The sequence below is a fragment of the Heterocephalus glaber genome, unplaced genomic scaffold (assembly GCF_053883595.1).
Source record: "Heterocephalus glaber isolate CG9 unplaced genomic scaffold, H.glaber_assembly_v1.0 deba00001442, whole genome shotgun sequence".
In the NCBI taxonomy this organism is placed as follows: domain Eukaryota; kingdom Metazoa; phylum Chordata; class Mammalia; order Rodentia; family Bathyergidae; genus Heterocephalus; species Heterocephalus glaber.
The window spans coordinates 28,441,758-28,468,504 of NW_028258296.1; the positions used below are offsets into that span (position 1 = coordinate 28,441,758).

Genomic DNA, 26,747 nt, shown 5'->3' on the forward strand with positions numbered 1-26,747 from the left:
TGTGGGGATTTATCAGCTTTAACTGAACAAAAGAAAGGGCTTTAAAGCTTTTGTTCACAAACTGCTTGTACAAATATCACTGTTCCCAGTGTTTATTCTTCTCTTTGTACATTTAACACTTTTTGCTACTTCCTAATTTTCTAAAACATGGTCAGTTTTGGGTCCACTTCTGTGACAGTGAATTTACCAACTTATTTTGCTATTTCTCTCACCACTCCTTTGTCCTTCCCTATGGTCATTCTCTAAAAAGATTTCCTTTGTCTTCTGTTCATCTCCCTTTGTAATCACTACCTATAATCACTCACCTATAATCCTGGCTTTGTCTTTTCCGTTAAATATGCTCAGATCTTATATCTAATTCTGACCACTCTGTCTGTGCTTTTTCAATCTTATCCTCTATTTCCTTAAGACTTTATTTTACTGTATTTTCAATCTACCCCTCTCCACTGGCTCCTTTCCCTTAAATTACACAAGTCTTTTAGACTCTATAATCCTTCCTCTACTTTGCTTCCTCCTCAGGCTGTTTTCCCTTTGATTCCTTTCCCTTTATTACCAAACTTTTAAATAATATTCTCTTAAAAAAAAAAGAGTACCTTGGCACCTGGTTCCAATTCTTCTCATTCTTCTTTAATTCCTTCCATGTTGATTTTCCACTCTCTCCTCTTGACCTTTTAATTCAGTAACACTATTTTTGATCCTCTTCCAACAATGCCTGTCTGTGGTATCTCATCCTTTTTTTTTTTTTTTTTTTGAGGCAGGGTCTTGCTCTGAATCAGCCTGGCCTCAAACTTGCAGTGATAGTCCTACCTTAGCCTCCTAAATGCTGGGATTACAGGCATGCACCAACCATACCCAGTGTATCTCACCTTCTTGCAAGGCTCTCCCTGACAAGGCTCTCCTTCATCTTACACTATGTTTCTTGGGTTCTTTCAAGTCTTTCCTGACATACTTTCTTCTTTGCTTTGTTTTTTTATTTTTGAGACATACTCTCACTGTTACCCAGGCTGGCCTCAAACCCACAAACCCTTTTTCAGCCACCCAAGCAGCTGAGATTACAGGTAAGGATCACCATGGCCTCTGTCTTTGTTCTTTACTATCCTTAAAGGTCTTCATACACTTTCAAAGTCAGTGATATTTGTTGAGTGCCTGTCATGTGCTTGTTACTGTGCTGGCCCTGGGGCTACAAGGATAAAATCTGAGACTGGAACCAAAGTCTCTTTTACTGTTTCATGCTATTTATACTACCACAGAACCCTGTAGTAATAACCTATTGGTAAAATAACAATTTAACATGCATGTTCTACTGATTTGTATTGCTGAAGTCTATAAATAAGAAATATTATATCAAAAAGCAAAAAAAATTTTTTTTCAGAAGGGATAAGGTTTGGGTCATTGACAATGTGACAACTCTGGGGACAATTTTTGCTAGATAGATGAGCCAACAGCTTCACTTTCTTTTGCAGTGTTGGAGATTGAACCCAAGATCTTGAGCATACTACTCTCTATCCCTAGTCCAGAGTTACAGCCCTAGCCCCCTTTTTAAAAAATGTATTTTTTATTTATTTTTTAAATTTTGAGGCAGGGTCTCAATAAATTGCCTAGGCTAGCCTCAAAGTGGGGAGCCTCTAGCCTCATCCTCCAAAGCAGCTGGGATTACAGCCATGCACAACATCTGGGCACATTCATATTTTTAAGAAAACTTTAAAATATTGTTTGCTTATATGTTCTGAGACAGGTTCTCACAATGTAGTTCAGCTTGGTTTCATGATCCAATGTCATAATCCTCCTGCCTCAGCCTTCCTGGTGCTGGGCTTACAGGTATATGCTACCACTCCACACTTAAAACACCATTTTTATCAAAGAAATTTGGTCCTGACTAAACTCAGTAACATTAAAAAACAGGTGTCTGAGCTTTAAAAGTTAAAGAACCAAGTAAATGTCCTAGAAAAAATATTAAATGAAGAAATAATCCAGAGCTGGGGGCTTTGCTCAGTGGTAGAGTGGTTGTCTGGTATGTTTGTAGCCTGGGGTCTGATATTCAGCACCTCAGAAAGAAACAGAAAAAGCAATAAATTGTAAGGTCTCCTGGAAACCAAATGTTTTAAGAAAACATTCCAATCAAGCCAGTTGGCATTTAATGTTCATGATCAATTAACCTGATGAACTAAAGTGCCCAAAAGGATTTAAATGGTTTAGGGTTTATTTTTAGAAATTCCAACACCCCACCATTTATAACATAGTCTCTTCTTCCACATGACAGTATAGAAAAATATTGGTTTTCAAAAATAATGCAATTTCTGTGAAGAACCCAGCACTCGTTGGTATTACTAGTGACTCTGTAAAGAAGTAAAAACCAGTTACTTAAAATGCTCTAGAGCCAGGCGTGGTGTTGCACGCCTGTAATCTCAGCACTCAGGAGGCTGAGGCAGGAGGATCTCGAGAGTTCTAAACCAGCCTGGTCTACATAGTGAGTTCAGGGCCAGCCTGAACTACAAAGGAAGACCCTGCCAAAAAAGAAAAAAATGCTCTAACATGCTTTTTCCGCCCTTCAGAAGCCATCCTTCAAGATACCATGAAAAATAGCTAAATTGAAACCTTGCAATAGGTACACTGTATGCAACGCACTCCACTGCTTAGGATCTGACTTTTAGCTTCCGACTTAGCCATTTGTAGTGACTGGGGAAGTCACTTCTTTAAAAGTTTCAAAAATGAGAAAATGGGTGGAGGGCTATAGAGAGCTTTGATCACAATAATGTCAACTACATTATCTTCAAAAGGCTTTTCTCCAAAGCATGATGACACACACAAGTACTGTTTTCCCACCTTCCATTCCCGAGTCCAGGGCCCTTTCCTCTCGCTTTCAATCTCAATTCAGCGTTCTAAAAGAATCACGAAATACTAGTAATATGCAGCGCTCCCTTGCCCCCAAACGTGGACGGATGTTTTGAAGCCTCCGGTGGCTCCGAAGGACAGAATGACCCACCCTGGTCTGTCTACCCGTCCAGCCTTTCCTGGTCAGTCGCCCAGCCCTGGGGCAATTGCTGTGGACACTCAGGTACCGCGAAGCGCGCGCTAGCCTCGTTACAGCCCCTGTGGAAGGCACAGGAGTCCCCGGGCCCGTGCCGAGACACCTAGAGGAGGAAGCTGCTGGCGGCAATGACTGGCAGTGAGTACAGGTGGTTCCCGCCGCCACGGGTGGGGGAAGGGCGGCAGCCATACCCGGAAGTCGATCTCGGAAGGAGGCTGGGGCCTAGGGAGCGAGACTTCCGGTGGCGCAAAGGGTGTCGGGAGCAACTTCCCGCAAACCTTTTTCCCCCGGCTTCTGGAGGGACCACCGTTGCCACTGCTTTGGTTTCCACGACCTGCATTCCGGCTAAACGGCCACGGCGGGCGCCACAGAAACTTCCCTTGTGCTTGGCTCTGTTCATATTCATTCCCAGGCGGCTGCCGCAGTTTAAGCGGCAGTAGCGGCCGACATGTTGTGAGGCGGCGGCGCCGGTGTCTGAAGGATGGTTTGGCCGAGGCGGCGGCAACGGCTGCTGGCGGGGGCGGCAGCTGGGGCTCCAGCAGTGTAGAGCCGAGCCCGCTGGGTGTCCGCCGAGCGCCGAGGCGAGGCTTGTACCTCCGGGTCCTGCTCTGGCTTCGGCGCAGTTGAGGACCGGTTAGGCGACAGCTCCCGCCTCTCTGAGAAGACGCGAAGGTGGTCCCCAGCCACTCAAATTTCCGGACCACCTTGCTGTCCCCTCCCCAACCTGCGCAGTGGTGTCCCCAGAGTCCTCAGCCTCCCCGACTTTCTTCTCAAACTCTCCCTAAATCTGTCACAGAATCAAGTGTTCCGCCCTCTGGAGCTCGTTTCTCTCTTCCTCATTTTCTCTACCCTTTTCTACGAGTGCTCTAGGGATCACTCGCAGAGACGGCCTTTTGAGAAGTATCGAGTAGTGGACCAGAGCCGGGGAGTTTTTAAAAGTCGGAGGTTGGAAAAACAGAAGGTACGATGGCTTCCTCATCTGGTAACGATGATGATCTCACTATCCCCAGAGCTGCTATCAATAAGATGATCAAAGAGACTCTTCCCAATGTCCGGGTGGCCAACGATGCCCGAGAGCTGGTGGTGAACTGCTGCACTGAATTCATTCATCTTGTATCTTCGGAAGCCAATGAGATTTGCAACAAATCAGAAAAGAAGACGATCTCACCAGAGCACGTCATACAGGGTAAGTCGTTGTGTGGAATTTGGTTTCAATGAGGTCACAGGGGGACAGTTGCCTAATCTGTTCATGTCAGAATCCTTCAATCCTCTTCAAAAGCTTCTCGGGTAGGGAGGCAACTGGTGTTTTAAGAAAATACCTTGTAGCTTTCTTTCGCCTGTACTTTTCATCTAGCTAATACAAACCAAAGATTGCAAACATATACTCAACAAATACTTCCAAAATATAAAGTATCGTTACTGTTCACAAGTAGCTCTCCAAGCAACAAAAATTGCCTGACTGCAGTTGAACTTGGATAACGATGACTGGGAAAGGAACCCAAAAATTCTCCCTTGCAAAGTTAAAATTTAGACAGAACCTCAAGAATGAGTGAAGTGGCCCGGGGATTTAGCTCAGTGGTTTCTCCGCCTGCTGCGCAAACACAAGGACCCGACTTCGATTCTCGGTACAAAAAAAAAAAAAAGGACGTGTGAAGTCAGAGCACTCCTTTCTCAAATGACGGTTTTGGCAAAATAGAAGAAAATTTGATTTTTCTGAACACAAATACTTAACATGAATGTGTTCAACATTGTAAAGTTTATTGGGATTGAATAAAGGGAGTATATTTTCAGATTCATGATTTTGTGGTGGAATGTTCAAGTTACTAAAACACTCATGTTCTCTAAGAAAATGGTAAATGTCTCTCTCTCTCTCTATATATATATATATCACTTGTTTTTTGTTTTGCTTTATTCTTTGGAGATAACTTAAAAGCTTGGATTGAAAGGTTATATAACATGATTTTTGTTTTCTTTTATTTTTTGAGGCAGCTATATATTTCAGACTGGCCTTGAACTCATGCACTAGTATCACAAATATGGATCACCACGCCTAGCTAAGAGATGATTTTTTTAATGGAACATTTCCCTATCCTTTCCTTCTGCCATTCCCATTTGGATGCATATATGCACTTAAGCTTTTGTTGAAAAGCACCTCTAAAAGTTTCAACAGTTTCTTCCTTGTCTTGAAAAGATTGTCTAGTAATAGGGACTTGGGAGGTTGTATTTGGATGGTTTCAGGGAGGGAAGACAATTACTAGTCACAGTGTTTTTGGAAGCACTTTCTGCAACTTTTACGTGTACTGTTATGAAAAAGTTGCATTTAATTTGAGCTGATAATTTGTCTTTTGTAATAATCTAATTCCAACACTTTCTTGATTGCTTTTGAAGTCAGGAAGAAAAAAAAACCTTGATCAATGTTAATTATATTGGGAGGCAAGTACTCTATTTCTTTTTTGTAATTTAACTTTTTAAAATTTGACTTTCCTGTTACTATCAAGTAGAAAACACATCTGCTTATATTGACCATATGCACTGTTTTATTGTCAATATTGACAAAAGGATTAAATGATTCACTTTTGAACCTTTATGACATCCTGAAGGTAGATTTAAAATGTATCCTGCTGGACTGGGGTTGTAATTCACATGTAATACCTATCATGTGTAAGTCCTTGGGTTTGATCCCCAACACAGCTAGGAGAAGAGATACACACTTGTGCACAAATACTGCCATTTTAGTACTATACATATGCACAACACCATTTCAGTACAGAGGAGAAAAACCCCTAAGAAAAAGCATATTTGATTCTCTTTATTGTTTTTATTTTGAGACAGGGTTTCACTATGAAGTTCTGGCTGGCTTGAACTCACTGTGTAGCCTAGGCGGGCCTCAAACTCACAGTGATCCTCCTGCCTCAGCCTCCCAGCTGCTGGGATTTTAAGTGTTTGCCACCATGTCTGTCTAAAAGCATATTTGATTCTTAAAGCTGATATTTTTTCCGTACTTGTTTGAATTGCAAGTGAAATGAAAGCCAAGTTGTCTATTTTTCTCTGTATTTTTATTTTTACATTATGTATGTGATTGTTGTCATAAGTCTCAATATTATCCAACACAAGTAGCTGTAATTTCTTTTTACAACTAAAAAAAGAGAAAAAAACCCCATTTATCAACATTTCTTTTTTTAATGAAAATTGCAGAAGATTTTAACAAGATCTGCCTTTTGTGGTGATGAACCTGTGGCATGTGTGCTGCAGCCGGCTGTTTGCATCATTGAATCATTGAAAGTGCCTTTAAAAGGTTCACCATCACTGGATTGTTTATACCACAGAAGTGTGATATATCCAAAAATCTAATAACACATTATAGTCTGTCTTGTTAGGGGAGAGTTTATTCTTTTATAGGTTGTATTTAGATCTGATTGACATGGTGGAATAAAAGTGCAGTTATAGCAAGCAGTATGCTAAATAGTTCAACTTTGGTATATGCTAAATTCATTTTAATGTGTGAGTCAGAAAGTTACAGTGAAAGAGCATTTTCTTTTGTGTAATGAGGACAGTCTATTAACTTTAAAAAATTACGTTGACCTGTTACAGTCTTATAAATTTACCTGTTTTTAAAAAATATATAACATTGCTGTTAAGTGGGTAAGAATCTGTAATTTCACTGTGGTGGGGGAGATTTTATATATTTATAATCTGATATTAATCATTTTAAAGTGTTGTATTGAGAGATTAAATTTTTGTTAAAGAAAGCTTAAGGTTTGTATGTTTTAGGTGTTTAAAGTACTTGTGTCTTTATAGAGTAACTGAAAGTAGGAAAATCATGGAATATATGACCTTTTATATACTTTCATGTCAGGGTTAATTTAGGAATATAGATTATATTCAAGTGGGATAATAATGTACATTTTTGTTTGTTTTATTAATAATGTACATTTTAAAGTGGTATGATTCTCACGTGTTGAAGTTTTTGTTTTTGTTTTTGTTTTCAGTATGGGGATTATACTGGGGATCAAACTCAGGACCTTGTGCTTACAAGGCAGATGCAGTGCCATTGAGCGTAATCCCCAGCCCCAAAGTTTGGGGTTTTTTGTAATAAGTTAAATTAACTAGACTTTGCTTTAGCACATCTGACTTGTTCAGTTGCTATCTGGCTTTACCATATCAGAGCAAATCAAGCATTCTGAAGCAGTTCTGTAAAACGCAGAGTAAAGTTGAATAACTTTACTACCAGTGAATCTGACATACCATAACTTAGTTAAAAAAAAAAAGTTTTTCCCCTTCTGATTTGCTTATTTTAAGAAAGTACACTTAGTTTAAAAAATCACAGATACATGAATACAGAGGATTTATTAAAGATACTTGTTTTATTTCATTACTGGTTTTTGTGAACATATATTTTTAAATGAATTCTAACCTGTTTTGCATTATGGAAAGAACTGACTTTGAGACTCAGAGCTGTAAGTCCTGCTCTGGAAATTCTTTGGCCTTAGGCAAATCTGTTAACTAAAATCTTCCCATTTATGTATAAATAATACTTGATTCCAGATATAATTTAAAAGTTTTGAGAATCAGTTGGAGACTGAAGTTCTGTCTTACATAAGATATACTACAATAAATATTCTCAAAACTTGTAATTATACTGATTAAAATATATAGCTGAAGGTCTGTTGTATGTCATAGTGCCATGTATATGTATTGTCAAAATTAAATAAGAATGTTTTAAGTGACATTTTTCTTCTCAGGTTTTTCATCTCTTGCTACCATTTTTCACATGTATGAAACTAATAATGAGGCAGGAGGATTGCAGGTGCAAGTTTCAGGCCAGCGCGGGCTACATAGTGACGTCAAGGCCAGCCTGAAGTACTTGGTGAGATTCTGTCTCAAAAAACAAAAGTGAAACAAAAACAGTAATGAAAGTTTGAGAAAGTCTCCTGAGAATTTGCTTTTTCAGCCATTGAATTGCTCTAAGCTGTTTGTGTTGAAGGACTTTTATATATTTTTTTAAATTCCAGTCCCTCTCACACCTGTAAAATACAATAAAAAGATCACTGGAAAAGCAAACGGTGAAAAATACATAAGCTAAAAGCTCAGGTTTTTTTTTTATTAGATTCAGTAGACATAAAATTACTCTGTCAAATTGTTGTAAAGGTTCTTAATGCTTGCCTTGAATTTTCATTCTTAACTCATTGCAACCGTTAAAAGCAGCAACCATTACAAGCAGGTCTGGCACAAGTCCATGGACCACATTTTGAGTTGCTTTGCTCTAAAGCTTAAACCACAGTCTATTTTGGAAAGTGGATGTGAAGTAGTTTTCAAATCAGAGAATTTGAGTGATTGCAGAGAAGTTACAATAATAATGAGAATGATGTGTTGTGTGACCAAAAAGTCATGCATACAGATATTTTTTTTTCTAAGGGACACCTCTAATTTGACTGTACACTTTATCACATAATCAGATACTTTTCATTGTATTTTTTCTTTTTTATTAAATTTTATTTTATCCTGTTCCCCCACTCAAGCCCCCACATTATATTTTTTCTTAAAATTTATTTTTGGAGAGAGGTTCTGGGGATTGAACACAGGGCCTCTGGAATGCTAAGCAAGCTCTCCACCACTGAGCTACATTCCCAGTCCAAATCTTGTTTTTATTTTGCTTATGCCACCCATTACTTACTGAATACTGCTAAGTACCTGATTTTGTGGTAAATGATGATTTCTTCATTGTTGACCTAGATTCCTGAGAGTTGTATTATCATGAAGGGTATAATTGTTAAGGGTCTTCAGAAATCTTCGCCATACTAATGAGCCAAGAAGACACTTTGGCCAACATCCCCTTAATGTATTTTCAGAGAACTATATCACCCTCTTCCCTCTCCACAAACAAAAGAAAAATTAGATTTTGGAGGAAATGTGGTACTGAGGAGCGAACCTTTGCACTGAATTTGAATTACCTCCCAGTCACTTTTTATTTTTTATTTTGAGAGAGCATCTCACTAAATTGCCCAGGAGGGCCTTAAACTCCTGCCCGCCTCCCCAGAGTGCTGGGATTACAGGTGTGACACCATACCTGGCTCGATACATAGTTTTTTAAATGAAAAAAGTACATTATTCATTTGAAGCATGGTTATTCACACAAATTAATGTTATAACAAAACTTTGCAAGGAGCATGTTTTGTAAAATAAGATCACCCTTTGAGCTGGGCGTGGTAGCACATGCCTCTAATCCTAGTATTCCGAGAGACTAAGGCAGAAAAACGGCAAGTGCAATCCCAGCCTGAGCAATTTAGCCAATTAGAAAAGGTCTTTACTTTCTCAAAAACCTTTACTACTATCTGCCAGAAAAAGTAGCATAATCATAAAATCTGTGATATTTACAGTATGAATGGCCCTCTTTAGGTATGATACTACCGTATACTAAACAAACAGCACAGCCTTAAATCAAATTGCTTAGAAGCTATTTCCCTTATCCTTTTTTTTTTGGTACCAGGGATCGAACTCAGGTCCCTGCACTTGTGCAGCAGGCGGCGAAGCCACTGAGCTAAATCCCTGGCCTCCCTTATCCTTTTAATTTCTTCTTTGTGTAAAATGGCAGTGACTACCAATGATGTAAAATATCTCCCTGTTTAAAAGAAATATCTCCCTATTTAAAAGATGCTGTATCTGGTTTTTTATATCTTTTAACTAAAAATGTATTTATACTTCAGGTTAAAGTCAATAAATTTTGTGAAATAAAATTATGGCCACTCCCGTTGAGCCATTTTATTGAGAGTACAGTATTATGTAGCAGCTTTTTAAATAATATTAAGTATAAACAATAGTCTTGCAAATTTTTTGAGAGTAATATTCTGACCATTAAATATGATTTTTTCTTTGTATTATGAGACAGAGTCTCATTAAGGATGGCCTCCAAATTGTGAACCTCCTGTCTTGAGTCTCCAGAGTAGCTGGGATTACAGATAGTGTGTCACCTTGCCACCTCTGGGGTGTTTTTAATTTTTTTTTAAACTCAAGCCCTTTGTGGTTGAAGGTAGTTTGGCTGGTCTGTCTTTGTCTGTCTGTCTGTCTCTCTCTCTCTCTCCCCTTCTCTTTCCTTCTCTTTCTCTCTCATTTGGTGGGCATAAGCCAGTGATTTTCAGCTTTGTTTCAGTAGTTTGTAGCTATTGTAATGTTTAATCCTGTAAGACAAAGAAAAAATTCTTGGCCCCTGTATTAATATACTTCAATTTAAATTTAATGTCATGAAGTATAGTTGTTTAGGTTTTACACACTTAATAGGCTACTTTTTTAAATTTAAGAGAAAAAATAAAGATGAGAAACATATTCCAAGTTGACTGATTCTTAGATGCTAGACACTGTTAAAAGCCTGTATTAATTATTGGTTCCTACAGCCCTAACATTGTAACAGTATATATTTAATTTTGTTTGGGGCCAGCCTTTGTTCTAAGTTATTTATATTCATTTATTCTTCTCAACACCCTGATCTAGTGAGAGGTAGATACTGTTTTATTCTTTTTTAGAGGTGAGTAAATTGAACCCAGAACTGGAGGAATTAAGGGTCACAGGACTAATATGAGGTAGACTTGGGAGTCAATTCATAGCAATTTGGACCTGTGGCCAACCTGCTTACCCACTACATCTCCTCAGATTGCAGCAAGATATGAAATAGATGCTATTCTTAAGCTGTACATTGAAAAACTAAAGCTTAAGCAATATTAAGCAACATATCCCAATTTTGCGGCGGGGGGGGGGGGATCAGGCATTGAACCCAGGACTTTGCGCTTGCGAGGCAGGCGCTGGAACCACTGTGCTAAATCCCCGGCCCCAACATATCCCAAATTGTACAAATAGTGCCAGCTCAGTTTCAGTTCTAGGTCTATTTCATTTCGAAAGTGGGAGAATATGTCTGGAAGGGTTGAACAAGTTTAATTTGAAGATGAAATTTAATCCATTCTTTGAATACATTGCCATCACCATGAATGTGGGAAGCTGTGGTTTACATTGGGAAACACTGAGCCAGCTGTCAAATATAGCAGAAGTATGCAGAGATTTAATGGCAGAAATAAAACTGCTAGGATACAGGGCAGGTAGGAGGCAGGGAGTTAGATCCTAGACCTTAGTGTAGGACTAAGGAAATCAGACTTTGTTTAGAATATGGTGGGAAACCATAAGCTCTCACTTGATTTCCTTTGTTATTGTCTCCAAATACTCTATTATGTTTGTCTCCTCAAAAAGAGAAAAGATAAGCCAACCATGGTGGCGCATACCTGTAATCCCAGCACTTGGGAGGCTGAGGCAGGAGGATCACTTCGAGTTTGAGGACAGCCTGGGCTACATACATAGTGAGTTCAAGGCCAATCTGAACTACATAGTGAGACCTTATCTCAGAAAAAAAAAAAGAAAACATAAAAGCTTTGGCTTTTATAATTGACACATTAAAAAAAAATGTCAGTTTAAGTGAAAAATGCAGGCTGCCTAGTCAATTATTTTTCCCACTGTGTCCCAAGCTCCTTGAAGTCAAGAATTATGTGGTGGTGAATGTGACATACAGAATTCAGAATAATACCTTTCTGAGGCTTTCAGGTAGGAAGTGTTATGGGAAGGATAAATTAATTAAAATTCACATTAATAAACAGTAATCTGCTTTTGGATCAGATTATACCTTCAGAAGGTTGATTAAAAACAGCATAACATGTGAAATAAAGTTGTGAATCATTCAGTGTCTTAAAAATCATATTTATATGAGAGAATGGATTTCTAAAGGCACATTTAGTGTTTTCCTTGGAGAGCAAATTTCTACAGTTAGAATTTGAGAGCATCTTTTTGGAGGGCAGTCTGGTTCATTACAATTGTTGAAAGACTACAAGAACTCATGAGCTATATTGATTTACTCTTAAGTTTTTATCATCTAAATTTTATCATTGGCTCAAATTATAAGGTATGCGGCAACATATAGAAAACCATAAAATATAATATTGAATACTATGAATGAAAAGAAAATTTTATGGCTTGTCTTTTCTGATTACACGAGTGTTTTGAGTTTCTTATGCTACAAATAGCTTCCTGTTGTATATTGGACAAAAGAAAAATATATCTGTTCTTTCATCTTGTCATTCTGAAACAGAATGTTTTGGAGCATGTGTTATAGGCCCACTTTTTCTAAGCCAAGTGGCACAAAATATTGTTAACAAATATATTCCAAATATTTATTTTTTTATTCTTTAAGAAAATGACTGACTTGATGTTTGACTTATTATGAGTGCTAGAGAAAACAATAATGTTTTTACTAAAACCATGTTATTAAATTGGATCTTTCTCCCTCACAGGAAGTTCTTTGATCTTGTAAAAATTAGAATGAAAAGTGAAGGCTTTGCTTTGAAATGTTCTATAAGTTTTAACTAATCTGCAGTCTTACACTAAGAAAGCTGAGAGGCCAGGGATTTAACTCAGTGGTGCTGCCACCTGCCTTGCAAGCGCAAGGTCCCCAGTTCGATCCCCAGAAAAAAGAATATTTTGCCTCAGGCAGTTGTTGTACAACTGTAAAATAGGTAAAGTTATTAGAAAACACCACCCCTTTCCTCCCAGGTAAAAAAAAACACACAAAACCTTCATGTTCCATAGCTGAGGGAAAATCTATATTTTCTTACCCTTTCATGTTTTCATTTCTCTAGCACTAGAAAGCTTGGGCTTTGGCTCTTATATCAGCGAAGTAAAAGAAGTCTTACAAGAATGCAAGACGGTAGCGTTAAAAAGAAGAAAGGCCAGTTCTCGTTTGGAAAACCTTGGCATTCCTGAAGAAGAGTTATTGAGACAGCAACAGGAATTATTTGCAAAAGTAAGTCATACATTTTAAATTATTTTCATTTAAATCCTCATCCTGTTTGCTAATAGAAATCATACAGTTATCTAAAATTATGTCCTAAATTTCAACATAATATACCCAAAGAATTCTTTTCTCTGGCTTATTATTTGATTATAGAGTCTGATATTTAAAGCTGGCAAGTTTGACTCTGGTATATGTAAAAAAGTAAATATCTGCAGCAACCTTTTTTCTAAAGTAAGCAACTCCAAAAAACTACTGAGATTTTACTTTGATGTTTTTTCAGACAGAATGACAACCTAATAGCATGAAACATGGTGGTGCATGCTTGCAATCCCAGCACTCTGGGAGGCTGAAGCAGGAGGATCCTGTCCAGCCTGGGCAACTTAGCAAGACCCTGTCTCAAAATGAAAAAGAGGCTGAGGATGTAACTCAATGTGAAGGCTCTGGGTTCAATCTCCAGTACCACAAATGACTGAACAAATGAGGATAAAGAAGATGTGTTTTTTTGTAAAGTGGAGTACTACTCAGCCATAAAGAATGAGAAGCCAGAGACATTTATAGCTGAATAGATGCACATTGAGTTCATACTCTTAAGTGAAATAAATAGGACTCATGTGTAAATACCAAATAGTTTGTCTGGTGTGAGAAAATGAAAGTGTAAATGAAGACCAAAATGTATAATATATAATGTGAAATAGGAAGAAAAGGTCCAAAGGTGAAGGGGAAATAGGGAGAGAGGGTAGGGGAAAGGCAAGAAGGGAAAGAAAAAAATATGAGAAAAGGAAAAAATGGAAACAAAGTTTTTTGTAAATAGGGAGGGGTGGAAGGGAGGGAAGGGGAATGGGGAAAAAACAAGAACCAAGATACATCATATACAGGTATGAATTCCCAATGATGAATGTTATCATAATGTTTACCTAAAATGTATCAATAAGCTTAATGAATAAAAAACAAAACAAAACAAAAAAGAAGACCTAAATATCCTTAAGATTTAAAGTGATGGGCTAATAAGAAAATTCTGTATTGGAGTTTATAATGAGTAGCACACAAGGAAAATCTGATTAATATCTATTTTGTAGTTAAATTGAATCTTTTACATATCTTCAAAATATTCCAATTTTTAAAGGGCCAATAGAGCAAAGAAAGGGAAAAAATTTTTCTGCTTTCTTAATCCTCCCTCCCTCCCTTCCTTCCTTACTGTTATCAGGGACCGAACTGAGGACCTTGCACTTGCAAGGCGGGAGTGACACCACTGAGCTAAATCCCTGGCCCCCTTCTTTCTTACTTGTTACATTTCTAACACCTAGTCCAGTGGTGATGAACTATTATCACGGGTGCCGCATTGGGCTCTTTGTATTATTGAAAACTCTAAAAAGTTCACTATCATGGACCTTGTCTATGAGGGATTAGCACCAAATAGTGATATCCTGTTTTGGGAAAGTAAGGATAGGAGGTGTCAAGGCTGGTTTTTTTCTGCTGAGTTTTAGTCTCATTTGAAAGTTTTAGGTTGAACAGGAGTGAATTTTTCCCCCAGCTACTAGAGTAGACAAAAGAACTAAGACAAACTTCCAAATTAGCATTATAGATGATTTCCCTGCAATTATAACAGTTACTGTAGTTAGCATTTGGGTCTTAATAGGCACTTGACACAAGGTACCATTTAAAATAATTAGAAAAATACACCTCACCAATATTTATTGAGTTCTGACTGTCTTAATTACATTGCCAAGTAACTTACCTGTATTATTAGTTCATTTAATCCTCCTAAGAACCCATGAGATAGAAAAAGCCTTTATGACCTTCATGAACACATGCAAACAATATTATATTCTGCATTATAATACATATGAGATACCAAAGAATGAGTGATATTTTTTAAAAACATAAATGGTGATTATTTGTTAATTCTTTGCTATTGCAGATTACCTGTAGGGTGGCAAATTAAATACAGTGGTACCTTGGTTTACAGACTCAGTTCTCTCCACAATTCTGTTTGCAAACCAAACTGGATGACAAACGAATCAAATTTCCCCTTAAGGTCAATATTAAACCTCACCATTGAATTTGATTCAGTTCTCCAACTTGATTTGTAGCCAGAATCATGGGGGAAAAAAATCAAGTTTGTGAACTGAGGTCCCACTGTATATGATGATAGAAAATATTCTAGTAGATATTTTATATACCTTGCAAAATTTTTATTAAATAGTACATATTTTATTATGTCAATTTACATATTAAGAAACAGATTCAGGTGAAGAAACTTGTGTGAAATAATTCATTTGTTGTAGATATTTATTGAAGTCCTCACTATTTATCAGACATTGTGCAAGATGCTAGGCTTATTACAAAAAATAAAAGAGGCATGGTGCCAGGTATGATGGTGCACACCTGTAATTTCGCTGTTGGCAAGGGTGAGGCAAGAGGATCTCAAGTTTAAGGTGAGCCTAGTTAACTTTACGAGACCCTGCCTCAAAATAAAAATTTTAAAAAGGTGTGGCTCAGTGGTAGAGTACTTGCCCAATACATGTGAGGCTTTGGGTTTGGTTCCTGGTATATACACACACACATAATCACACACACAAAAGAGCAGGGGACATGGTTTCAATCATTATAGGATATAATCTACTGGGAAAAATTGACTTACGTAAAATAGGTAAGGTTAGACAGTTTAGGAAATGTTGGAGTCTCTATTTAAAGTTATGTCTTTTTAATCCAAAATCTGTATTCTTTCTATAGTATGTACTACATACGCTAATGCTGTTCCCCCTGCTTTCTGCTTAAATTTATCATGGAATTTTAAAAAATAGGACAAAAAGACATTAAAGAAATAATGTACCACCTGCCATATCTGCCTTCACCTCTCTTTACCGTCTGGATTTTAAAAATTCTTTTTCCTATCTCCTTTCTTGTTTATCCTGGCCTATGGGTGAAGATCCCTAGTATTTTCTTTTGTGAGGAGGATCAGCAAAGAAGTAAAATTATAGCAGCTGCCTTGGACTTCTTCCTAAGAGCATAAAATATTTAAGATGTTAATACAAAAGGAACCAGTAAATATCTTGTTTTTACTTTCTTTTTTTTTTTTTTTGGTACCAGGGATCGAACTCGGGTCCTTGCGCTTGCGAGGCAGGCGACAGAACCACTGAGCTAAATCCCCAGCCCAGTATCTTGTTTTTAAATCTCTTCATTTTGTTTCATTTTTAGATTTTATTTCAAATACAAATAATGATAGCCTCACTTCAAAGCTAGGAGCAGATATTTTGAAGGGGGAGCCTTTAATACATCAAGATTAAAGTTAACTGTAGATTATAAATGAATCATTTTAGTGTGCTGGAGTAAGAACTTTAAAACATTGAAAAAGAATTAGGAAGTGCTATGGACATGTACCAACTCCCCACAATGAATGTAATCATTATGTATTGCAAACATATGCCAATAAAAATTTTTTTAAATAATGAAAATTTCCAAAAGAAGTAGTAAATTAGGAGGTATATGCTTACTTATCTCTATATCACCCCTTTCGTTCATTCATTCATTTATCTATTTGTTTGTGTGTTTGGTTGGCTTTTTGATAGAGTCTAGCTATGTAGTTCAGGCTGGCCTTGTACTTACTATGTAGCCCAGGTTGGCCATGAACTTGCAGTGATCCTCCTGCCTCAGTCTCCCAAGTACTGGCTGGGATTACAGGTGTGTACCACCATGTCTGGCTCCCTCTCATTTTAGAAGAAAAATGCTTGGGTTGGGTTGGGTTAGAAGACAAGAAGGAAAAATGAAATTAAATACCACTGAAATTATTAATTTGTAGAAATGAATACAAATTGTATTAGTCAACAATGATTTTTAGTTATTTTATTTTAGGGTTTTGTTTTGTTTCACTTTGGAGACAGGGTCTCACTGTGCTGGCCTTGAACTCACTATGTAGCCCCACTGACCTTGAACTGAACTCCATCCTCTTACCTCAGCCTCCCAAGTGTTAGGATTACAGGCATATGCCACCTCACCCAGCTCAGCAGTGATTTTTTTTTTTTTTTTTTGGTATCAGGGATCGAACTTGGGACCTTGTGGTTTCGAGGCAGGTGGCGGAACCACTGAGCTAACTCAGCAGTGATTTTTTAAAGGGACAAGAATACTTTTATGTTCAGAGAGAAAAGTATGCAAGGGTTGATCAAAAAATACAGTGCATGTTTAAATTGTTAAAATGTAGTAAAACACATATTACCATTCACCCCCCTCAAAACACTGTCCCTTGCTTGCTTATCCCATTATTTTTGCCATTTCCTGAAGCAATTCTAGAAGTTGTCATTAGTGTATTCATGAGGTATGATCAAAAATATGGTGAATGTAGCTTCTGAGTGTCATCCAATGGAAAGACAGGCTCAAGTATGGTATGTCCTCATTTACTGTATCTTATTAACTGAATCTGGCACCATGTGACTTCCAGCTCTTCCCTAAAGTCAAAATAACCATGAAAAGTAAATGTTTTGAATTGATCCAAGACAGCTACAACAGTTCAGCTAAAGACAAAAGGACTTTCAAAACTGCTTCAGAAAGTGACAAGAATGATGAGAAAAAATATTTTCAAATATGCTTGTTCAAAATAAAGGAGAGTATTTTGAGGATTTATGGCAATGTGTCTTTTACTATAATAATTTTTAAAAATTTTTTTCACCATATTTTTTATCACATCTCATAAGAGCTGATATGAGGCCTTAGCATTTAAAAGTCAATTAAATTTGGATGCACCTAAATTTGCATGCCTCTGCAGACCATTGATGATAAACTATAAGATGAAGGACATTTGTAGAAACTTGAAATTACTTGAATTTTTTGTCACAGAATTATATGGAGTTGGTATTAAGTTGATTAAATTCTAATATTTGATTTACCCTGACATTTGAACTTTTTAATGAAGCACTCAGTCTCTTTGAGCTCTTTTGATATCGCTGACATAGAAGTAAATATCCCTGTGTGTTAGAATTGTGTCCCTTTTTCTTCATAAAGATAGGTGAAAACGGTTGTTAGAATACCTACTTTCTAATTTTTAAAGCTAAAGGATGTTTTGGTTCGTTGCAAAAAAAAAAAATTTCTCTTAGTCATGTTTTTTCTAATACCTTTAGTCTTTTCCGGAATCACTTCCTCCTCTGCCTATAACCATGTATGAGTGTCTCTTCCATCTTTTGTTGTAATGACCATGTAACATCTTTTAAAATTTATGGTACTTATTCCTTATGGTTTGACCTCTGTCCTACCACAGAGACATCTAATCTTCAAATTCAGACTTTTCTTCAGCTTCCATTTTTCTTTTTGATTTTTTTTGTACCAGGGATTGAACTTGGGACCTTGCACTTGTGAGGTAGGCGCCAGAACCACTGAGCTAAATCTCTAGCTCTTTTTTTTTTTTTTGGTGCCAGGGATCAAACTCAGGACCTTGTGCTTGTGAGGCAGGCGGCAGAACCACTGAGTAAAATTCCTGGCCCCTTTCCCTGAGTCTTTTTGATAATTTTTTTTTTTTATACAGGGGATTGAACTCTGGTCCTTGTGCTTGTGCAGCAGGCGGTGAAACCACTGAGCTAAATCCTCAGCCCTCTTTTTGATATTTTTAAAAAATAACACAGACCTCTTCCTTTATTAGCCTCTGAGTAATACTATCTTTGCCTGGATAGTCTTCCTCAAGGCAGTTATATTTATTTTCATCTTCTGCTTCATTATTGTCATCTTCACTAAAGTCACCCAGTTCCTGCCCTCAATATTTTTAAAGTAAAAATTCAATTCATATGTGAGTTCCCTCTATAAGATATTATGTATGGTGCTACAGATGTACAAAGATGAAAAGTACTATATCATTCTTGTTCTTAAGAAACTTAGTGTCTCACAGGACAGGTATAATAGATATATTAATAGCTGTAACATTGGTTGAATGATGAAGAAGATAACTAATATGAGGCTAACTTTGATGAGAAGGAAATCACATGTACAGAGATGTCACATAATATTTTGGGGTAATAAAAGTATTTCAGCTACTGACCATTGTCTTAACCCAAAATTCACCTTTCTTTGCTCTGCTTTGTGACTGGACTTCATACATTACCCCACTGCCACCGCACACACAATCTTCCAGGAGATCCCCAGTGGATGTCTGAACCATCCAAAGCCTACGCACAAGAACTGTAGTACCATGTCTGTTGATCTGATAACCAAGATAGCTATTCAGTGAGTAATAGGTAGCATATATAACATAGGCAATGTGAGCTTTTGTCACGCTGCTGGAAGTGGCACACAATTTAAAACTTATGAGTTAATTCTGTAATTTTCTATTTACTATTTTGATTGACTGTGAGTAACTAAAACTTCAGAAAGTGAAGTTGCACATGGGGAAGGGCTACTTAGCAATATGGGGTGGTTTGTACTGCAAATCACCTCTACTAGCTGACTCATTAGACCCTGATCTAATCATGGGGTTTCAGAGAGAAATTGGGAGGCTAGGGAAAATAAATGGGGCTTGCTCCTTTTACTTCCTCTTGGCTTCCATTTCCTTTGAGCAAATCCAGAAGCACTTCTTTACCCTGGTGGCCCCAGTTTGTCTTGTGAGGAACTAAATCCAGTTTCCATTTTCTTTGATACTTACAGAATCAGCCTGAACCTGCACCTTCCTCTTCAGGGGTATGGATCCCAAATCTTGGGTCCTGCTCCAAGCTTAGATATATCAGTACCAAGTAATTTATGCTCTTTCTTCAGAGGTCTGAGTTTCAGTTCTATGTGGTTGTTACTTTACATTTAAGTTTTAAAGATTCCAGCCTTGTCTTTTGATCATCTTATTTTAAGGTTGATGACTGCTCCCTGCTGTTAAACACCTCTATGATATCTTAGTGTTCTCTTCCTGTTTTTTCAGTTGCCTATTACCAACTTTACACTTTGTTAACCTTTATATTAAATTCTTTCTGTTCCTAAGTGGTATGATTTCAGTCTCCTGATTATTCCTTTACTAATACAGGAAGGAAAAGATAGTATTTCAGTTCAGCTTGGAAAGAGTGAAATTTCACTAGGTAAAAATCAGGAAATTTCAAACAGAATGAATATCAGCAGTAGTAAAGGTAATAAAGATGAGAAAGTATGTTGTACATTTGGAAAACATTTTCACTATAATTTGAGGAGGCAGAAGAATTAAGTGAAATGAATGGAAAGAAGAAAAATGAGAAGGAGCCAAAGAGAATTATTATTGTAATTTTACTCTTCTAACATTTTCAATTGCTTAACTGGGCATGGTGGCTCACAACTATAATCTCAAGCCAAGGCAGGAAGATTACCTAGAGTTTGAGACCAACCTGGGCACAACATAGTTCAAGTCCAGCCTAAACTACATAGTGAGACCCTGTCTCAAAAACACAAAATAAAACAAAACAAAACCTTTTCAACTTCATCATTTGAACAAAAGGCCATAGAATTCTTGTTTTCCAGATATGCCACAATTATATACTAGTTGGAAAATACCCAGGTTTAATAATGACTAAGTCTGTTATTTGGATTAATTTACATTTAAACAAAGTATATATGTACTTAAAAAAGTATTATTTGCTTTTATGTTTTTGATGTTTAGGCTAGACAACAACAAGCAGAATTGGCCCAACAGGAATGGCTTCAAATGCAGCAAGCTGCCCAACAAGCCCAGCTTGCTGCTGCCTCAGCTAGTGCAACTAATCAGGCAGGATCTTCTCAAGATGAAGAAGATGATGATGATATCTGAAATTCACCAGTTGAGTTTCTGTTTTCTCTATAGATGTTTCTTCTTGCACAACAAAACAGTGATGGAAATGCTTATCTGTAATTTTGTATGCATCTTGGTGGACTTACCATTGGTATTCTAGGGATGTCTGCTGTTAAGTTTCATCTATTGTGTGCTATACATGTAAAAACTGTCTCTTTGAACTATTGAAAATTTAAGGTTCAGTATAATATCAATTTTGAATTTTTAATGGTGTTTATGAAATTTTAGATAGCAGTGAGGCCTTTATTTGATCAATAAACAGTGTTACAGAAAAACTTCAAGTTTATAAAAATACAGTGAAATTTATACAAAAGCTCTTAATGTGCATTTACAGTTCCTCTGCCCTTTTAACTAAACTAAAATTGGGAATTTTAAATTGAGGTGTGGTGTGGTATGAGGCAGAATACATTGGATCAGGTTGGTTAAAGAGTTCAGTTCTATAGTATCTGAATTTTTTTGTCTTTTAGAAAGAGTATATATACAGGCAATAAATATATATATACTCAGATACATATACTTGTTTAGAGAAATTTCAAAATAAGACATTGAAAAACTAGGAAAGAGTGTGCTCAGTAATAGTTGTATAAATTTGGTGAGTTATTTTTTTATTTTGTTTTGTGTAGAGGTAAAAACTAGTTTTATTACAACATAATTTATCTTGAGCTATGCTATTACATTTCAAAGACTGCCCAATTTTGAGGACTGTTGTGATTCTATTTCACTCCAGTTCAATAACTGTCAATAGTACTACTTGCTTAGTCCATCCATGTTTATATTATTCAAATATATAGTTGGGACTTGTTGAACAGTTGCTTGGGTTCCATTGATTTAACTGAGGTTTATAAATATTCAGACCTTTACTAGGGAAAAGAAAGGCAATGAGCATGCTTGCTATGAAAAAGGGCCCCCCCTTTTTTTTTTCAAATTTAACTTGTAGCTGTAGTTTACTTGTTTGCTTTTAGCATTAATTTACATTTTCTTGACTAGATGGCCTAGAGTCTACTGCTACCTTTAGAAATGGCATCATTGTCTCCATCATAATTGAATGATAGCTTTAAAAAAAAAGGTTTGGTTTTGTTTAGGAAAGTGTGTCATAATCTACACCCCTATATGAAACAAATAGTTTCAACCTGCTTTTTAAAAGGGAAAAGCTTTAATTTGGTTCCAATAAATAAAGTACAGTAGTGATTGTTACAGGAATCTAGTGTATGGAGAAATTGCATATAGTTTGTATTTTGGGAACAGACAATAAAAGCCAATTAAGATAATATGAAGTAATTAAATTCCTAGTCAATTGCCAAATCCTTTCAATTTCTATATTCACCAAGCCCCAAAATAGATCATAGTTGCAAGGATTCCAATTTTAATTGAAGAGCGAGCTAAGTAAGTAAAGTTTATAAGTATTAGGTTTGTTAATGATTATATTTTGCAGTTTTAAAAAAGGGAAATAGTGTTATATATTTATCAAATATACTTCACCCACATAACGAGAAGGTTAGTAATTTTGATGAATGTTTTAAGTTGAAGTTACTTCATGGATATTTTACCCATGAAGTGTATTTGGACAGAATGAAAAGAATTGTGTTTTAAAAGTTTAAGTACCAAAGGTAGTCTAGTCTAGAGAAATAATAAGTGTTGGCTTTACTAATTTGTACTGTAACATCCTTATACTTCTATTTTATGTGTATCTATTTCTCAAGGAAATAACTTAGGTATTTTTCCATACCTTTTTATTTCTGATGCAGAGTTCAGGTTAATATTTTGCTGCATCTGATAATGTATTATATGTTTGAAGCCTAGTGACTTTTCATTTTGACATTCTTGTGATTTCATATGCTGTATTCTTCAAGCAATAAAATTCTGATGTGTTTTATAAATTGTTTTTATGTTTAATGATCCATAGAGATATTTCTTTCACCATCCTTACTATTTCAAGATGTTAGACCCAAAGAACATTTTGGTTATTTGGCTTGTAGTATCTACCTTTCTCCTTAGTTTAATGTTATTTGAGAAAATGTGGTTTTTCTTGTGTTTTTGAAATTTAAAGGCTTAGGATCAAGGCATAACAAAGCTAATGAAGTATTTTAATTTTAGCATTTAGAAGTAGTCCCTATGATATATTCCCAGTCATTGAACATTTTAGTCTTTTGGAGAAACAAAAGCTTTGGAGTTTTTGAGAAATAGGTATTGTTTTGTAAAGGATCTCTCCCACTTTCTTGTATACATATCTTTTCACCAGATTCTAAGTTTGATAAGTTTTGAAAAGATACCAACTTTTAAAATTGCATATACCATGGTTACAGAAGAGTGTACAAATAAGGGTTTGCACAAACTGAACATGCTCATCACCAGTATTTAGAGAAAACAAGAGCATTATGATCCCACTTGTCCCTATCTTAACACTATCACTTTATCTAGAAGTAACTACTATCCTGACTTTTAAAACTATGGATAAAATCTGCTTACTTTTCATTCTATGTAAATGTAACCATATACATTAGACTTTTTCACTTACTATTTTTGTGACTATTGCCTCTGTAATAAATAGCCAAACTTAGTGACTTAACAAATTTATTCTCTTACAGTGCTAGAGATCGGAAGTCCAAAATCAGTTTCATTAGGCCAAAATCAAGGTGTTCCAGGGTTGGTTCCTTCTAAAGGTCATAAGGAAAGAATCTGTCTTGACAGCTTTTTTCAGGTTCTAATGCCTTCCTGTATTTCTGGACTTATGGGTCCTTCCATGTTAAAAGCCTGCTTTTGTCGCTACATCATCATCTCTTGTATAGTCACATCTTTTTTTTGCCTCCTCATTTGTAGCCCTTCTGGATATTCCAAAGTAATCCTCCCATCTCAAGGTCCTTAATCAGATGTGCAGTCTCAGGGCCGGGGATTTAGCTCAGTGGTGCCGTGCCTGCCACAAGTGCAAGGTCCTGAATTTGATCCCCAGTACCAAAAAAAAAAAAATCAGATGTGCAGTCTCTTTTGCCATATAAAGTAACATTCACAAATGCTGTGTATTAGAACCTGAATATTTAGCCTACCTAAGGAAGATCCTACCATACTGTTGCGTGTATTTGTAGTTCTTTCATTCTTATTGCTGTATACTGTAGCATTCTGTTTATCCATTTTTAAATGTATATCCAAAATTATCCATTCTTCCATTGATGAGCATTTGAGAAATTTCCACTTCTGGGCTATTATGAATAGTGTGGTGAAGAACATTCTTCTACTACACATATTTTGGTGAGTATATATACACATTTCTGTTAAATTACTGGGTCATGGGTTGTATATATTTTCAGTTTTGGTATGTATTGTACAAAGTGTAAAAAGGTACCTTTTTTTTGGTACAGGGAATCAAACTTGGGACCCTGCGTTTGCAAAGTAGCCGCCGGAACCACTGAGCTAAATCCCCGGCAGAAGGTACCATTTTAATCTGCACTGAATAATGAATTACCCTAATGGCCTATAGGCCTGAGAATGTTAATGAATTTCTCAAAAACATCTAGATTATACTAAATGAGTTATACTTCTACATCAGGTCTGTTCTTATTTAATATCATGTAAAAGGAGAATAAAAGCAAAAGTATTATTCTTATTACTGATGTAGTAGTATTAGGCACTCATTAGCAGTAGCTCCTCAGAAAATATACAAGTTTTAGGTAATCATAAATAATACATTATTGGGCCAGGGATTTAGCTCAGTGGTGCCACGCCTGCCTCAAGCACAAGGTCCTAAGTTTGATACCAGGTACCAAAAAAAATCATAAATAATGTTATTTATAAATAGTATGTTGACTTATAAATAGTTATATTATTTACTTTGTCAATTAGGTTATAACTTATTTAAACACACAGATATCTCCTTATCGAGTTCTCTAAATCAGTATGTCTATCCAACTCTTAGACATCCATTGGCCATCAGGAAGAACTGTTGAATCCAGAAAGCATAGGCACTGCTTTCCACTGGCTTCACTTGGATATTTTACTTCCTTCTCCTCTGTCCTTAGGCCCTTGGCCACAACTCCTGCCCTACTTTGCTAGAATATCATAGGTAAGATTGGCTAGGGTAAAGAGCAGGAAAGTGTTACCACTGATTCTTAATTTTCTTAACATACATGAAAAGAGAAAGGAAGAAATAAAAAGTAAAATTTTTACTCAGGATCAATTTCTGCCATAAATTAAGAAACTTAGTAAAACCTTAAAACAGAATTTCTCAACCTCATCATTGGCATTTGGGGCTAGTTAACTCTTTGTTGGGGAAGGTGATCTTGTGCCTTGCAAGTCTGTAGCTGCATTCTTGGCTTAGATCCAGTATATGCCAGCAGCACTCCTTCCAAACCCACTCCCCAGTTGTGACAACCCCAAAATATCTCTAGACATTGTCCAGTGTCCCTGGGAGTTGGAAGGTGGTCAAAATTACCCCATTGAGAACCGCTGCCTTAGAACATCTATTTCTTATTTTTTAGGGCAGGTTATTGGCAGAAAGGCTGTAAGCTAATCTCTGTTAGAAGGAATATGCAATGTCACTGGAAAAAGACAAAACAAAACCAAAAAACACAGGTGATTTGGAGAGAATAAACAGGATTAAAATGTGTTTCTAGAAAAGCAAAATCTTACTGGAGGCTCTTAACTTCACATCTGTTGGTCCCTTTATCCACTAGGGCCCAGTCCAGTTGTACACCTCTCTACCTGCTTTCTGCTTTTTCACTTTGCTGCTAAACACAACCAGTGTGACAGATCTGTACTACTATCTCATTTACTGTTTATTTTTTTTAACAAGGTTTTTTGTTCAGTCTTGCTGTGTGGTCAAGCCTGGCCTCAACCTTATGATCCTCCTGCCTCAGCTTCACAGAGGGCTAGGATTACAGGCATCCATCACAATATCCAGCCAGCGTGCTATTTTATTTTGGTACTGGGGATTGAACCTAGGGCCTTTGCACTGAACTACATCCCCAGTCCTTTTTTATTTAAAATTTTGAGACTGGGTCTTACTAAGTCTCTAGTTTGCCCAGGCTGACCTCAAACTTTGTGATCCTCCTGCCACAGTGACCTAGAGTGCTGGGATTATAGGTATGTGCCACTATGCCCAGCATGTTATTTTTTTATTAAAACTTTTTTTGTGGTTAAATATACCATAAAATTTACAATTTAATCTGTTTTAATTGTACACTTCTATGGTTTTGAGTACATTGAATTATCACTACTATTCATCTCCAGCACTCTTCATTTCAAATTAAAACTCTGTCCTCATTAAACAATAACTCCTCATTATTTCCTGTCTTCCCAACCCTTGATAAAATGACTATTCTGGCGTTTACCTCTGAATTTGACTACTATAGGCACCTCATATTAACAAAATCATACTTATTTCACCTACCATAATGTCTTCAAGGTTCATATTTTTTGTTTTTTGGTACCGGGGCTCGAACTCGGGTCCTTGCACTTGCGCAGCGGGCAGTGAAACCACTGAGCTAAATCCCCAGCCCTAAGGTTCATGTTATATCATGTATCAAAATGTCCTTTCTGTTTAAGGCTGAATACTATTCTGTTGTATATGTCACACTTTGTTTATTCATCTGTTGCTTCTACCTTTGGGATATTGAAAATAATGCTGCTGTGATCATGAACATAAAAATAGCTGTTAGGACTGTTTCTTAACAGCCAAGTTCTTTTTTGAATGCATGGATCTATATATTGAGAACTGAAATAAGGAAAGTGTAATGTGAATGTGCATATAAAGACCATTTAGGCCGAGGGATGTAGCTCAGTGGCGCTGCGCCTGCCTAGCAAGCGCAAGGTCCTGAGTTTGATCCCTGGTGCTGAAAAAAAAAGAAAAGACCAGGGGAGCAATTATTGTGCTAGATTTCATGTATGTTATTTCATTTGCTCATTTATGAGATAGCTTCGTATTCATAGTCCAGCATGGTAGACTGTTGATATAGGTATACTAGTAAAAAATAATAGACATACAATATGCATTTTTTATTTGAGAAGCTCTATATCTCATGCATAATATAGTGAGTGTAGAGAACCCTGGTATTTCCATTTAATTTCATATTATAAGTTTTTTGCCTTTGTATATTTTTTATGTAAATAGTACTTGTCACTACATAGAAGTAGAAGTAGAAATAGGAGAT

At 36.6% G+C, this 26,747-nt stretch overlaps 1 protein-coding gene across 1 annotated transcript; it reads left to right on the top strand.

Annotated features, from left to right (window-relative positions):
* The first annotated feature begins 3,264 nt into the window (after positions 1–3,264).
* On the top strand, positions 3,265–26,288 carry Dr1 (down-regulator of transcription 1). Its single transcript, XM_004841248.4, has 3 exons — positions 3,265–4,214; positions 12,697–12,860; positions 20,440–26,288. The coding sequence occupies exons 1-3, from the start codon at positions 3,995–3,997 to the stop codon at positions 20,584–20,586; spliced, it is 531 nt and encodes a 176-aa protein (XP_004841305.1). The 5' UTR covers positions 3,265–3,994; the 3' UTR covers positions 20,587–26,288.
* Positions 26,289–26,747: the final 459 nt, after the last annotated feature.

Excerpts from the sequence above, each read along its gene's own strand:
- Dr1 (XM_004841248.4), top strand. The coding sequence starts at position 3,995 with ATGGCTTCCTCATCTGGTAACGATGATGATCTCACTATCCCCAGAGCT. Across the intron at positions 4,215-12,696 it reads ACCAGAGCACGTCATACAGG|CACTAGAAAGCTTGGGCTTT; the intron begins GTAAGTCGTTGT and ends TCATTTCTCTAG. Across the intron at positions 12,861-20,439 it reads AACAGGAATTATTTGCAAAA|GCTAGACAACAACAAGCAGA; the intron begins GTAAGTCATACA and ends TTTGATGTTTAG.